The sequence below is a fragment of the Rhineura floridana genome, chromosome 18 (assembly GCF_030035675.1).
Source record: "Rhineura floridana isolate rRhiFlo1 chromosome 18, rRhiFlo1.hap2, whole genome shotgun sequence".
NCBI lineage: Eukaryota > Metazoa > Chordata > Lepidosauria > Squamata > Rhineuridae > Rhineura > Rhineura floridana.
The window spans coordinates 16,861,358-16,877,323 of record NC_084497.1 but is presented as its reverse complement, the minus strand read 5'-3'; the positions used below and the strand labels follow the sequence as shown (position 1 = coordinate 16,877,323).

Sequence of the window (15,966 nt, the reverse complement as noted above, 5' to 3'; positions counted from 1 at the left end):
GAGATGACTCTCCTTTTAAGACATCCACAAGTGACTTATGCAGAGTCACAACACCAGTCCATCCAGCACGTCAACACCAACCAGCCTTCCCCAACCTGGCGCCCTCCAGACATTTTTGTACAACCCAGGAAGCTGCTGCCCGAGTCAGACACGCAGCAGCTCTCCGGGACTGCAGTCAGGAAACGCTCCCAGCCCTACCTGGAGATGCCGGGGATTGCACTTGGGGCCTTCTGCATGCACATCAGATGCTCTGCCACTGTGCGGTGGCCCGACAGCCTTCCATCAGCCCCAGCCAGCATGGCCAATAGCCAGAGATAATGGGAAGCTACTCCAAAATATCTGGAGGGTGCCAGGTTGAGGAAGGCTGGTCTACGCAGACAGCAGCTACTGGGTTTGAACTAGGGGTGCCTCTTACCTGGAGACACCAGTAGGGATTGACCCTCGGGCTTTCTGCATGCAAAGCAGATGCTCTGCCCATGCACTCTGGTCGGCACCCCAGCTCAGCAAGCTGCGTCACACCAAACAAGACTGTTGGTCCATCTAGCTCAGTCTTGTCTGCACTGGCTAGCAGCAGCTCTCTAGGATTTCATACAGGGGACATTCCTAACCTACTTGGAGATTTATTTGTAAATTATTTATAAATGATACTCTCTAGTCAAGTTCTCAGGGAGGTTTACAGCAAGAATAAAAGCAAATTTAAAATATGTAGAACAAGAGAAAAAAAGAGATGGCAGGGCTTGACTTCTTCCTAGTATAGTTGCCTTATGCTAAGTTTCAGATGGGTTTTCCCCAGGCCTACCTGCCTATGTCTATGATTAAACTTGGGATTCTTTGCAAGCAAAGCATTGGAAGCTGCCTCTCTAGAGGTTTGGGGGGGGGTGCATGCACACTGCACCTCTTTCCTTCTGTGAATTTTCTTACATTAGCAACCAAGGCCCTCTCCAAAACACCCATTCCACATTGTTCAGGCATCTCCCTGCACTGACCTTCTGGGGAGGCTTTCCAAGTTGCACTGTCCACAAGATATCCACGCACAGTGTGAAGACATGGCTTCCTTTTGTTTAGCGAACACTCAGAAGCTATAGCAGAGTTGCACACAGGATGGGTGGAGGTAAGCAGCTACCCATCTTCCCCCTAGGGTTGCAGCTCTACCCTGCCGCTCCTCCTCCTCCTCTCTCACGCTCAAGACTCTTCTCCCCACTCTCTAACCATTTCCTGACTCAAACATTTTTTTAATTACTTGAACTGGGTAATGCTTGAAAGCAACATTAGAACAAACGCAGGGCAAGCTTAATTTATTTTGGGCACTGAATTCGGAGTTTCTTTTGAATTTGGGACTGTGAAATGCTTTAAGGACAGAGCACACTGGTGCAAAGTAACTCAAAAGAAACATAGCAGTCTAGAAACATGATCCCGTCAGTTCTCATACAAGAAAAAGAAAAATACGAGATTAGTTAAAGCAGCTACCTGTCATCTGGTGCCCTCCACGTGTTTTGGACCACAACTCCAGCCACGATGGGGTGATGAGAGCTGTAGTCCGAAACATATGGAGGGGACATGTTAGGGAAGGCTGAGTTAGACACACGCATCATTGTTTACATGTGAATTCTCCACGGAGAAGAACCTTTATTTTGGCAAAATATCCACCAAAGCAGTGCTGAGCAATCCTGTCCAAAACTCACAGCAATCCTTAAAAACTCCAGATGTTCATTGGCAACTTTCAGCAACGTGGCTTGGCTCCGTCTGCCTTTGTGCAAAGGGCTCCAGCCACCAAATCCACACCCTGAGCTCCTCTGTGCCGCATCGATACCTAGACGAACGTTCCTCAACGATAGCAAAGCAATTAGCAGAGGCAACCAAAAGGAACGCTGGTGCTAATTCAGCTGTTGTATAAAGGCACAACTCTTGTGATCTCTTGCCTACAAATGGGACAGTGGCAGGGCTGCGGAAGTGCTTGGTAGCACTTGTCACAGGAGCAGACGTGGCCGCACTCGAGAAAGACACACGAGCGGCTGTTGCTCAAGCAGATGACGCACACGTTCACTGCATCCCCGCCTGCTGCAATAGTTTCCTGTATCCGACGCAGGCGCTGCTTTGCCCGGTGATGGCGGTACTGCTTGTGCAGGACAAAGAAGAGGACGGCACACGTGGCAAAGCCAAAAAGGAGGGTCAGGACCTTCCAGAGCCGAACACTCGATTCTTGTTTCTGGAGCAAGGAGTCAAAATCCTGGCTGCTTAAGTAATAGCGCATGCCCTGCTTGGGAGGCTGTAGTGTGATGGTGCTGTTGTCAAGGACCAGCTCCCCCACCCCAGTAAGCACCGCCCCCACCTTCAGCATCTCTTCCGTCTCCTGGATGCCTTTGGGGCGCTCCCCACTGAGGTAGTGGCCAATTGCATCTGTGAAGGACTGGACAGAAGGGTGGAACTTCTCATACACCGTCTCCAAGCTGAGCTCGGCAGCATCCAAGGGTTTCAACACCCTCACGGCAACATCAGCGCCTCCTTCCTGGGGCACCAACTCAAAGGCCGTCATGTTGGTTCTCTGGTGAAGGATCTTTTCATAGTCATTCCTGGGGAACAAGAACCCAACAAAAAGTTAACACCAACAGGAGAAGTGTAAACTGGTGGCCCATTAGCAGGGCTGCACCAACATGGTCTCACAGCGGTGCCCAATAATGGGTCCTTTGATGTTTCATTTGACATAAACTTTATGAAGAATTTGTGGGGATTTTGCCTAGATGTGCCAGAATTTGCTTGTTTTCCTCTTCCCTCCCCATCCCTTTTTCCTCTTGTAACATCTCTATTCAGATCAGGGATTGGGAATGTAAGGCAAGGGGCACAAATGCAGCCCTCCAAGCTTCTCTGTCTGGTCCTTGGGACTGTTCCAGGCTATACCTCTCCCTACCTACACCCCCCACTGGCCCTGTTTTGCACTCACCATGGGAAGTGCTGTAGCTCAATGGGAGAGCATCTGCCTTGCATGCAGAAGGTTCAGTCCCAGCATCTCCAGGTAGGGCGGAAACCCTGGAGAGCTGCTGCCAGTCAGTGTAGACAATACTGAGACAGATGGACCAATGGGTCTGCTTCAGCTTCCCATGTCCCTAGTGTTGTCTGGAATGCAGCCTTCAGCTCTAACAATGTTTCTTGCTTGTCTGGAGGGCTGTGTGAGTCTGTATAGAAACTTGCCTACTGCGCAAAGGTAAAATTCACATTTCTTGCTCTGCCACTTTTGCCATCCCAGCACTGGGATGTGGCCTCAAAGGTTGCCCACAGGGAATGCAGCCCTGAAGATGACAATCGCACCCCCATCGCTTCCGATTATAATCGTGTGGCCTCTTAAAGACCTGGAAAATTTAAACAAAAAGTTTTGTGGGGCTTTGAAGACTAAGCTTTCGAAGATGAGAGCCCAAATCCTCAGTTGGTGGGAATGGGGTAGGGGGAAGACGTAAACAGTGAGGGGAGATGTCAATAAAAAGCAATAAGCAGTCTGTGGCAATTGCATTGCAGCTTGAAATGTATGTCAAATAAGCACAGCGACCATTCACAACAGCAGTAACTGAGGAGTAACACAAACATCTTGGCACTGCTAATTACACCAGGAAACCGTTGTCACGATTCAAGCCGGAATTGAACTTCTTGATAAGCTGCTATTCATCTGTTTCACCCTGGACCCTCCCTTTGAAGCTGCCACTCTTCGTCTCTCTCAGCTGCGCCGCTACTGAGATCAGCTTTGTACTGGGTGGTATAATCTAGGGGTAGCTATCCTGTGGCCCTCCAGATGCGGTTGGGCTCCAACACCTATAATCCAAAGTCAGCCTGGCCAACAGCCAGGAATGACAGGAGTTTGGAATCCAGCAAATCACCCTGATGTGATGCCCCTTGGGGACCTTTTAGATTGGGTGGGGCGCAACCTTCTTCAGCTTCAGAACTAAGTTCCCTCACCAGCCATCTTTTGGGGGGCTCATGCCAGTGGTGGGTGGGGCTACAGGCAAAAGTATGCCACATTCCAGCCACACAAAAGCCAGAGGTTTCCACACACATATCTCCATCCACCATTCAGGCAAGGAAGAGACATTATCACAGTCTAAGGACACATTCTGTTGGAAGTGGGGCAAGAGCAACTCCTGTCTGGGTTCTTTTGTGTATTCCAGAAGGAAGATAGAGTTAGGGTCCTCCAGCTGGCTAGGAATGCCTACCTTTACCCACACTGATATACTCAGTTGTAAACTGATATGCCCAAGGAAGCTGACCTGCCCCTCCTTCGTCTTCTTCTACCTTCCGAGGAGAGAGGAGACATCTCTGTCTTTGCTCTCTCTCCTGAGCCACGAGGGCAAGACCCAAGTCTGGGCATTGAGCATCCAACTTAGTTAGAACTAGGTATGCCTTTCCTAGAAAAGGTAAAGGTGTCGCCGCACTTATAGTGCGAGTCGTTTCCGACTCTTAGGGTGACGTCTTGTGACGTTTACTAGGTAGACCGTATATATGGGGTGGGATTGCCAGTTCCTTCCCCGGCCTTTCTTTACCCCCCAGCATATGCCGGGTACTCATTTTACCAACCGTGGATGGATGGAAGGCTGAGTGGACCTTGACCCCTCTTACCGGAGATTTGACTTCCTCCTTCCATTGGAATCGAACTCCGGCCGTGAGGAGAGCTTTCGGCTGCGTTACCGCCGCTTACCACTCTGCGCCACGGAGGATCTATATGCCTTTCCTATCTATTATGTATTTCTATAAATAAAGTAGCTTTTCTTATTTTACTAAGTCTTAAGTCTCAGGGATCTCAATGCAAAGACTGCTTTCTTAGGTAAACTCACACACTGGCACACACGCATTTCAAACCACTGAGTGCATATGCATAAGACATTCCAGGCAATTGTGGAGGGTGTGGAGCAGAGCTGGTGAGGGGTGTGCCTGGGTAAAGACCCAACGGCCAGACAGCAAGGCCTGGAGGTCCACATTCAGCCTCCAGTCCTGATACAGATTGAAAGGTGGGTTACAAATAGTGCACGTGGCAACTGGCCTGCCCCAATGGTTTCTCTCCACTTCCTCAAATAAAAGCAACAACCTTCTTGCCCCCTTTTCAGGCCTTGGAGTGGGATGTACCTACCAGAGGTGGGTAGTTCGGTTCCACACCATCTTGTGCTCCTGCAATGTTAGCCTCTGAACCACTCCCTTGCAGTTTTCCACAAACTGGCTGTTGAGGGTTTCCTTAATCGACCGTACAACACCTAGCAGATTGGGGGGAAGAACAGCAGAAATGCACACCCAAATGCTCTCTGTGGCATACCAGAACAGCAAGATCAACAGGTGCAACTGGTGGTAACCCTTTAAATGGCCAATTCTAAGGACTGCGTGGTACAAGAATAATCCTTGACAACTGGCTGGGGCTGATGGGGAGTCCAACAACATCAACATTTAACTGACATCTAGAGCAAAAGCAGGACTACAGCTGAATATCAAGAAGACTAAAGTAATGACAACAGAAGATTTATGTAACTTTAAAGTTGACAATGAGGACATAGAACTTGTCAAGGATTATCAATACCTTGGCACGGTCATTAACCAAAATAGAGACAACAGTCAAGAAATCAGAAGAAGGCTAGGACTGGGGAGGGCAGCTATGAGAGAACTAGTAAAGGTCCTCAAATGCAAAGATGTATCACTGAACACTAAAGTCAGGATCATTCAGGCCATGGTATTCCCAATTTCTATGTATGGATGTGAAAGTTGGACAGTGAAAAAAGGAGATAAGAGAAAAATCAACTCATTTGAAATGCGGCGTTGGAGGAGAGCTTTGCAGATACCATGGACTGCAAAAAAGACAAATAATTGGGTGTTAGAACAAATTAAACCAGAACTCTCACTAGAAGCTAAAATGATGAAACTGAGGCTATCATACTTTGGGCACATAACGAGAAGACAAGATTCACTAGAAAAGACAATAATGGTGGGAAAAACAGCAGGGAGTAGAAAAAGGCCAAACAAGAGATGGATTGATTCCATAAAGGAAGCCACAGACCTGAACGTACAAGATCTGAACAGGGTGGCTCATGACAGATGCTATTGGAGGTCGCTGATTCATAGGGTCGCCATAAGTTGTAATCGAGTTGACGCACATAGCAACAACAACAACAAAGAGCAACTATTTCATTAGGTGACAGTAGAAGGAGAGAGGTGGGACTGAGGGCTGTGATGTCCTTCCCTGGCACCACCTGTGTCGCTCTCACTCGTGGCACCAGCAGTCAGGATCGTCGTGTTTATTTTTACCTCTCTCCACTCTAGCACAGATCTCAAAAGATCCCCCTGCTAGGCCACACTACCCAACACTCTGTGTATCCAATATAACCTCTAGACTGTGCCTAAGTCTCTTCCTGGTTATTTTGATACCTTGTGTCTGTGTGTATAGGTAACTCCCAACCCCCCTGAAGCCTCTTGCCTATGAAGCTCACAGCTCTGGGTTGCTCTGTGGTATTGGATGTTGATATAATGTCTCTTCCCTCACCGCTGCCACCATTCAATACTATTTCTTCTTCAGCCCTGGTTACTCTGCCTGGTCTGTGCACCCCAGCTGAGGAATCAGACTTTAAGTAAACCAAGAAGATATTTATTGATAATGCTAAGAATAACAATATTACTTATAGATTTCATTGACAAGCATATGGTTTCATATATGTTTCTCTATTGTTCCTTCCAACTATTTGCCTCAGAACTCCCAATCCAATCTCTCAACAGCCACCTCTTACTCTCCACATCAACCTCCCTGTTCACAACCACCCTGTCCAACCCCCACCGTCCAACAACCAACCCCGACTCAACTGTTATCCTCTCATTTATACCTTCAGCCATTCAAACACACAACCAATCATCATCCAGCATTCTACAGCCCATGTACTCCCCCTTCTCACTCACTCCACTTACCATATTTCCTATAATAAACCTGCACTTACCATATTTACATTACATCCACATACAGGAACATCACAAGGGCCTCTCCATCAGCTCTTTGGAAAGACCTGCCACTTTTAGCTCCTCTCTTCTAGAAATCTTTCCATCACAAGAACTCTGTAACTAAGACATAATGCCTGCGCTTTTTTTCTTCCTCCCTCCCAATCCCTTTTCCTTTTGTGGCATGTCTTTCAGACTATTCAGCCTGATGGCAGGGACTATCTTTATTACATTTGTAAGCTGCTCTGAGATGACAAAAGGGGAAGGGTAGAGGGAAGGGAAGCTGAAGTGTCAGCTCAGTGGTAGAGCACACATGCTTTGCCTGCAAATGGTCCCACGTTCAATGCTCAGCATCCCCAGGTACGACTGGGAAAGACTCCCATTTGAAACCCTAGAGAGCTGCTGCCAGCCAGTGTAGACAATATTAGTTACATGGAGCAATGATCTGACTTAGTATAAATAAGATTTCTATGTTCCAAAAAGGTTTCACAATTCTATCTGGCCATTACATGATTTTGAGCAGATGAGCTCAGAATCAAAACATTCTGGCTGACCCAGGGGCAGAACTTGACCACACAGAATGTTATCAGACAACCTGGTAGGAAAGGAACTAGTCTCAAACTAGAAACACTACAAACAGCATAACCTCCTGATGTTTCTGGATTCGAACTCCCATCTGCCTTCGCTAAGATGGCCGACAGGAGCTGTAGTCCAATCACATCTGGAAGACTACAGATTTCCCCGTCCCTGATATTAACACAATAAGGGCACTCTCTCTCCATCCCTTCCACTTCGCTTCACTCATGGGAAGCTGACCAGTGTGCCACTGGCCTCAGTTTTGACCGTGTGGAACTTAGCAGGGAGGAGGAGTTACAAAATGTTTTGTAACATGTATTATTTGTCATGCTGTAAATTGCCTGTTGCTTAAGTTGTCTGTACACCACCTAGAGACATCTTAATCTATTAAGCAGCATAGAGATGGTTTAATAAATAAAATAAAAACTAGAATGAGTTGACTCTCAGACTTCCGGGAAGGGTGACTTAGCCTGTGCCTGCTTTTGAGACGGGCTCCTGCCTCAAAAGAAGCTTATTCAGATATATCAGTCAGTTTTTTCTTTTTTTTTTGACTGATTAAACTTCTCCCGGGTAGGGAGAAACGAAGAGATTAACCTCAAAGCCTATTTTTGTTGGGACGACCAGATCTCATTAATTTATGGGACGAGGTCCAGCCGACGAAGGTGGGACGGATTTTCAACAGCAAGCTCTATCTGTTAAAGCGAACGTTCATCTTATCTTCTAAGAGAGAACGCACTAACAGGCAAGCACCCTTCTTTCTATATTTTTCTTTTACTTGACTTAAATTGTTGCTGTTTAAAAGAGATTTGCCAGATTGATCGGTTTTTGACATCTCACTGGGGAGCCGTAACTTCTCTCTGCTACGCACTAATTAATAGCTTATCTCTGTTTTTGTTGCAAAAAGCTGTCCTGGATTTGCATTCTAAAGATACACACAGAAGAGGGATTTCTATTCCAGATTTTTATTTTGAAAAATATTATACTGTTTTGAGACTACTCTCTTTTTGGTCTATTTTATTTTGACGAATCTGTTTCTTGACGATTGCCATTAATTGCTTCGATCCTGGGAACTGCATTTTGTTTACTTAACTATTGGAGAGATAAGGCTGTCTGCTCTGTTTATACTGTGATGTCACCAAGTTTGGAGTATTAACCCAATTGTTGCTGAAATAAGAAGTGGTTTTCCTATATTTTTCTTTTAAAATGGCAATTAAGAAAGTGGCTGAGAATCTGGAAATAACTATGTTTCAGAGAATAATGAATGAGATTGAGATAACGAAAATTGAATTGAGTAAAATGAAGCAGGAGATTAAAGATATAAGGGTCCCTGTGAGAGAGGTGACCCTGGAAGGGGTCCCTGTGAGAGAGGAGACCCCGGAGATTGGAATAGGGGTCCCTGTGAGAGAGGAGACCCTGGAGACTGGAATAGGGGTCCCTGTGAGAGAGGAGATCCCGGAGATTGGAACAAACGTGGAACAGGAACAAGATTTGGAGTCTATGGACTTTAGAAATAAAATCTATTGTTTGGAACTCAATGTTATCTCTGAAGAAATTAATGAAGATTCTAGAGATAAAGTTATCAATGGCATGGATTATCTTCTGGACTGGAATGATGTGATGGAGCCCAATATAGAGAAAATCTATGGAATTAACTGCAGCCATGTGACAATGGAAAAACTTTTAAGAGATGACCCAGTGTATTTTGAAAAAAAGAACAGAGATATGATTTTACAGCAGTATTTCAGCAACTTATTCAGAATGGATGGCAAGAAAATATTTGGGATAGAGGTAATTCCCATCAGACTCTTATTATATGACTATGGCTTTGACAGCAAGATTATTATGGAATACTGATAATGGAAGATTGGATATTGAAATTACTGGACTTAACAAGACTACTGAAGATGGAAGATGGAAAATGGAACTAATAGAGATAATAGAACAATGGCTACTGAAATTACTGAACCTAACAGATTCTGATGTGATGGATTAATTGAAATGTTTATTTTGACTATGGTTATGACAATAAGATTATCATAATTAGTAATGAGATGGATTAATCGATATGCTTATCTGGAAAAAAAAAATTGATAGATATATTTCTTAAAGAATTGAAACCTCTCTTTGACTTTTTGTGGAAAGAATAAAGTAATGTTTATGAGATTTGATGATTAAGTAAGATAACTACTGGAGGAAAGTGATTTTATAATATGACTTAAGAGACAGGATTGCTATATATTATAGACTTATAACTGATTTGATCTTTGACAAATGGGAAGTCAATATTTTACTCTTTATTTTTTATTTTTGTTTTTTTTTTTTCTTCTTTTCTTTTTTTCTTTTTGTTTAACTATTTTTGATTTTGTTTTTTGTCTTTGAATGTTTTATGATTTTGTCTTGTATGTTTTATGAAAATCTGAATAAAAATTATTGAAAAAAAAAAAAGAATGAGTTGACTCTCCTCATCATTGGCTCTGCACTTATTTACTGTTTGGGCTCCCTCCCTTCCGCCCTACCAAGCCACAATGGGCACCAGTTACCACTCTTCGTTTGTTGTTATGTGCCTCCAAGTTGACCATGACTTATGGCGACCCTCTGAATCAGCAACCTCCAAGAGCATCTGTCATGAACCACCCTGTTCACATCTTGTAAGTTCAGGTCTGTGGCTTCCTTTATGGAATCAATCCAAATAAAATAACACTTGGGTGGGAGAAGGTGCATATTCATATTTTTGTGAGCAGATTATACCATACTACACTGTGACCGATGGAACAGGTTGGAAGTGTAATTGCAAATAAGTTAGTGCACGTACACACACAGACATGCACACACACTCTACCTTCTATCACTGCATAGGGAACACACTTCCCCGGTGCTTCCATAAGGATAGTCTTCAAGTCCTGGTCCAAGGTGACTTTTTTGGCTCCCTGAGCAGGGAAAAAATAAACATTTCTAAGAACCTTATTTCAATCAGCTTCTTCACTCCAGAGAGATTATGCAAATGATAACGGAGCTAATAAATCAAATTACATGCAACTACCACACAACCTGTTCCGTGTCTGAACGCTAGCATGCACACTAGATGATACACACTTTGCTCCAAACTGTGAAAGAGCAGAACACCACAGATAGCTGGATAACAGCAGAATAGATGAGGAAGACAGGAGAGGAGATCAAGGACTGATGCTTATGGAAAGATACAAGGAACTGTGGAAAGTCTCGTTGCTTCCAGGCCAAATAAAAATGCTAGTGCTTGCCTTCAAAGCCCCAAATAGTCTGGGATTCTGCATACCTCGGGGAATGTCTCCTTCTTTATGCTCCTGCCCATCACCCGAAAACTGGAGGTTCCCTACCTCATCCCAATAAAAACAGTTAAGGACAAGCAGCAGAACTGCAGTATTTTAGTGCCTATTTTACAATCCAGGTGTAAATCTAGCAGGTGAAATCCTGGCAACTGAATGGATAATATATGGACTCTGCCCTATACCATTACTGTTGCAGCTGCTGTTCTCTTGGACTCACTCTTGTCACTTATGAATACTGTGACAGGGCTGTTTCCATAGTGGCACGCTCTCTCCAGGTTTCTCTGCTGAAGAATGCACACCTGCCCAGCTCTCTCCAGACATTAAGGGAATGGCTGTACCTCAGTGGTAGAGCACCTGATCTGCATGCAGAAAGTCCCAGGTTCAATCACCATTATCACCAGGCAGGGCAGGACAAAGTCCCCTACCTGCATTCTGGAGAGGTGCTGCCAGTCAGTGTCGACAATACTGAGCTGGTGGGTAAGGGAGTGCAGATGCAGCCATTAAGGTCTGCGCCCTCAATACACCCATGCATTTATTAGCGCACATGCATGGCTCTAACTGCATCCAGTTTTTTCATGGGCCACAGATCAATGGCAACATGCTTTGCATATCTAGGTAGGGCTGGGAGACCCTTATCTAAATTCCTAGAGAGCCACTGTCAGTCAATGTAGATAATATTGAGCTAGATAGACTTAGTGGCCTGACTTAAATAAAGCAGATTTATATGTTCGTTAGGAGCATCCATATCTCAGTGGGAGAGCACCTGGTTTGCATAGAGAAAGTCCCAAATTCAGTCCTCAGCCTTTCCTGGAAAAGACCCTTGCTTGACAATTTGGAGATTTCTGCCATACAAACAATGTATGGATGTCAGGCATGTAGAGGTAGCCTGCCACAACAATTTCCTCCCCTCCATTCCAGAGTACAAAACAAAATCAACACCTGCAGAACTCTTAAATTTCCTCTTTAGGTGTTCATATTATCCTAAAACAGGATATGTAACTGACCTTCCCCATTTAGAGAGCCAGTGCGGTGTAGTGAATAGAGTGTTGGACTAGGACTGGGGAGACCCAGGTTCAAATCCCTACTCAACCATGAAGCTCGCTGGGTGACCTTGGGCCAATCACTCTCTCTCAGTGTGATCTACCATACAGGGTTGTGGTAAGGATAAAATGGGGTAAAATCCATGTATACCATCTTGAGCTCCTTGAAAGAAAGTGGGGGATATACATGTAACAGTACATATAATAATTATGTCCCATCTTCTTCCTAGCCTTTTGGGATTTTTCCCTTTCTCTTGGCTTTTAAAGTTTTTGGATGCAATGCTTTCAGTTTATAATGTTCACAATTGGTTTTATCTTTTATAAATTCAAATTTTTAAAGGATGTTGCAGCTGGTCCAAGTACTTTTTCGTTGAAGCAGGGCAGACATCAAAGAATGGCTATATAATATTAAAAATAATGTTAATGTATAGCCCAGCTCTAAGCAGTAACTGACCTTTAGGCTGTGAACAATTTTTGACTTTTGCCTGTAAATGGTATACAGAATTGCAGTGACAGCTGAACTGGTCGCTAAGAGAATAACTTGGCCCGTTGAAGGGCACCCGGCAGCATCCATTCTTACAGTCTAACTCTGGTGTATGTGCCTGGAGAGAGAAAAGAAGAGAATGGTCTTGGGATTCTTCAGTCAGAAGACACAAATTATTGTAAGCAATACAATCATCCCACCCATCAGCAATATTCTAGTCCATTTTCTTTACAACACCATATCCTTCAGGAAGAAGGGTAGGATATAAATTCAGCAACAACAGTATTAACCAACAACAGTATCTTCCTTCCGCCACATCTGCCCCTGCCCCACATTTTAACATCTTGCTCTTATGATTGTATACAACCTCTCCTGCCCACAAGCCATACCCTGCAACCCAGACTTGTTTCCCATATCTTTGCAAAAACCTTCAAGATTCCACGTGTAGCAATAATGGATTGAGGGAAATTTCTCTTAACACAGTAAAATTTTGAGACAGTTCTCTTTAAACAAACAAATAAATAAATCAGGAATAAAAAAGCATATAATACCCTGTCTATGCCAATATCAAGGTTGCTTTCAGCTACTATAAGCTGAATTAAAATGAGAATACAACTATCCAGCCTAGTTACCGGAGCTGTGCAGGCACCATGATAGGAATTTATAAAAGTTTCTTATGACTTGGAGAATTCTCTCTACGAGATGTTTCCTCGTTCGTTATGGGAAGCTTTCATAGCACATAAAACAATACAGATGGTGGCTAGTCTCTAGAACATGGCCTGTTCATTTGTGGGTCCTGTTCAATTGAAGGCTTGCCTTTTTACTTGCCAGATTGACTAGTCTCTAGATGTGGATTCTTGATCTGAATCAATCTAGGCCCTGTACTAGGCAATTGGATTTTCCCATTTACTTTAAGTATTTGTATAAAGCTGTTCCTCTTTAGAGTCTACAAAGCAGCTCACAAAATTCAGATCCATTAGTTCTCCAAATATCATAAAACCAATCAAAATATCCTACAATCATGAAACCAAGAAGAATAAACAGCGAACAACATAAAAATAGCCACTATTTCATAAAATCAAAAAGTAATAGCCACAGCAGGTTACAGATTTGCCATGAAAAGCTTGAAGATATTAGTTTTAACCTGGCACACCAAGGAAGCAAATGTACATTATTATTTATTGATTGATTCCTCCTGCCCCGCCTCTCCAGGAACTAGCTTGGCTATCTACTATTCTTGAAACAAGGAATCTTGCAGCACCTAAAAGAGTAAAAGATTTATGGCGGCACCAACTTTCACAGACTATAACTTAGTTTGTCAGTTGCATGAAGCGCATATATTCATGCAGGACAACATTTCAAGCACCTAAGAAAGGGGCTGTAGACTGCTGTTTCTGATATCACAATAAAACTGTTCCTATCAAGGTGCCACGATCCACACTGCTATCTCAAGTACAAAAGACAAGCAAGTTGGCCTGTTCAGGGACAGAAAACAAAAACTACATGTAGTTACAGTTCTTTCAGCCAGAGCCTAAAAGATCTTCCTTACCCAGCCCTCCAAAGAACCTCCCAGCCACTAGCTTATAAGAACATAATTATCTAATGTAGTTCTAGGGGTTGGAATGTCAGACTAAACACTGACATTTGGGGAGAGTTCAAATCCTTTCTCAACCATCAAGCTCAGTTGGTGACTTCAGGCTCGCCACAATCTCCCAGTCTAGCCCACCTCCCAGGGTTGATGGGGGAGAACAAAATGGGGAGGAGCAGGAGAGGAGAGAACCTTGTATGTTCTCTGAACAACTTGGGAGAAAAATCAGGATATGAATCATCATCATTTGATTTGCATGCCGCCTTTCCACAAAAAAAATGTGCTCAAAGCAGGTTACAAGGTGAACAGAAGTACAATTCAAAAATAATTGCAAAAAATAATTTCCTAATAACAAAAAATAAAACAGCAACATAGCAACAAATATAACAGCAACTTCCCAATATTATGCAACTATGTAACAGATGTAATAAGCAGAGCCCTACTGAAGTGGCCCAAAGTCCCAGTTAGTCCAACACCTGCTTCTCACAACAGTCCGCCACACACCCCTTGGGGAGCGCATGAGCGGAGCCTACGCACAACATTGTCCTCCTCCCCCTTCGTAAGAATTGGCTTCCACAAGTTAATTCAACGTACGGCGTTCAGAAACGCGCCCTCCTGCCAAGGACTTCCATGGCAAGCTGCCCCTTCCCCGTAATATCTCAAGCAGAGCTGCCTACCCGACATCGCAGAGTCCCTACGGCAAGAAAAGTTCCCCTAAGAGTTTCCCCCTCCGTACCCATAACGACACATCCGGCTGCTGGGAAGGAGAAAGCCCCACAAACAGCACCCGCACCTTTATTTCCGGTCCTCCCATCTACTTCCCGCGGCGCCGTCTAATGACGTAAAGCCCCCCCCCGGAGGATTTTTTTTATCATAGAGTCTCTAGAGAGCAGCTCGAATTTCCGTACGCGTCTCTAATGCGCCGAGACGCCACCGGCCCATAGATTTGAAAGGCGGTAGAGTTGACACGACTTTCTTTGCACGCAGAACTTCGTGGTTCCTTTTGCGGGGCAGAGCAGTAGCCCCACTGTCGAAAAAACTGGAGGGATCTAGACCTGTAGCTTAGCTGGGGAGAGGGCTGTAGCTCAGTGGGGCAGCATCTGATTTGCATGCAGAAGGTTCAGCCCCCCCCTCCCGACATATCCGGGTAGGACATGGACAGCTGCTGCCAGTCTGTGTAGACACTACTGAGCTAGATGGGGCATTGGTCTGACTCAGTGTACGGCAGCTTCCTGTGTTCCTATGAGTGTGTGTCCCTCTAAAGAATGCATTTATTGTATTAAGTTCCAATAGCTATAAGATCATTCATTCATTTTATTTGTGTGCCACCTTTCCACAAAAAATTGTGTTCACGGTGGCTTACAACAATTTGAACAGAAATACATATCAGAAACAATTTCCTAATAACAAAAATAATAAAACAGTAACATAACAACAAATATAATAACAAGCAAAAAGAACGTTTCACTATTACGAACACAATAAAGCAATCTTTAAAAAGTTAAGTGGCTGGTGGTAGTATTTGTATTTTCTCCTTTTTATTTTGATGTTTTTGTTCTCTTTTTCTGTCTTGTTTTGTCTTTGTGTTTATAAATAAAACCAGTTTTATATCTTTAAATAAATAAATAAAAGCAAGGGCCTGTTTTATGGGTCTGTTGTAATGCATCCCACTGCCCAAACACACAAATGCACCTGCCCCATCCTCACACCCATCCCCATCTATACAAACATGTCTCATGTCCTTACAAGCACATACACACTCAATCCATCTACACACACTGGGGATGAGATCCATTGGCTGGTGCCAGTTCAAAAGCACACATCGACTTAACAGGATGATATTGATTTGAGTTCGTTCTTTGCAAGCCGTTGCTTTTACTGATTCGTTTTATTCCCCTTGGGGAAAAAATATTGATATCAATATTTTTAAAGGAAATATAGATAAATTAAAGGAGTTATTAATAAAACATCAATAATATCAATATTTTAGCTTTTTTTAAAAAAAACCTGTTTCCAAAAATGACCATA

At 43.9% G+C, this 15,966-nt stretch overlaps 1 protein-coding gene across 3 annotated transcripts; it reads right to left on the bottom strand.

The window, feature by feature from the left end:
• Positions 1-1,280: 1,280 nt before the first annotated feature.
• MUL1 (mitochondrial E3 ubiquitin protein ligase 1) lies at positions 1,281-14,827 on the bottom strand. 3 transcript variants are annotated; one of them, XM_061601247.1, is made up of 5 exons: positions 14,732-14,827; positions 12,321-12,468; positions 10,361-10,448; positions 5,108-5,228; positions 1,281-2,570 (listed from the first exon to the last, which is right to left on the bottom strand). In XM_061601247.1, exons 2-5 carry the CDS (start codon positions 12,438-12,440, stop codon positions 1,880-1,882), a joined length of 1,020 nt encoding a protein of 339 aa, XP_061457231.1. In that variant the 5' UTR covers positions 12,441-12,468; positions 14,732-14,827; the 3' UTR covers positions 1,281-1,879. The 3 variants fall into 3 exon arrangements, with proteins under 3 accessions (XP_061457231.1, XP_061457230.1, XP_061457229.1); XM_061601246.1 differs by having other exon boundaries at positions 14,675-14,776; XM_061601245.1 differs by lacking the exon at positions 14,732-14,827 and adding an exon at positions 14,616-14,723.
• Between the last annotated feature and the right edge of the window lie 1,139 nt (positions 14,828-15,966).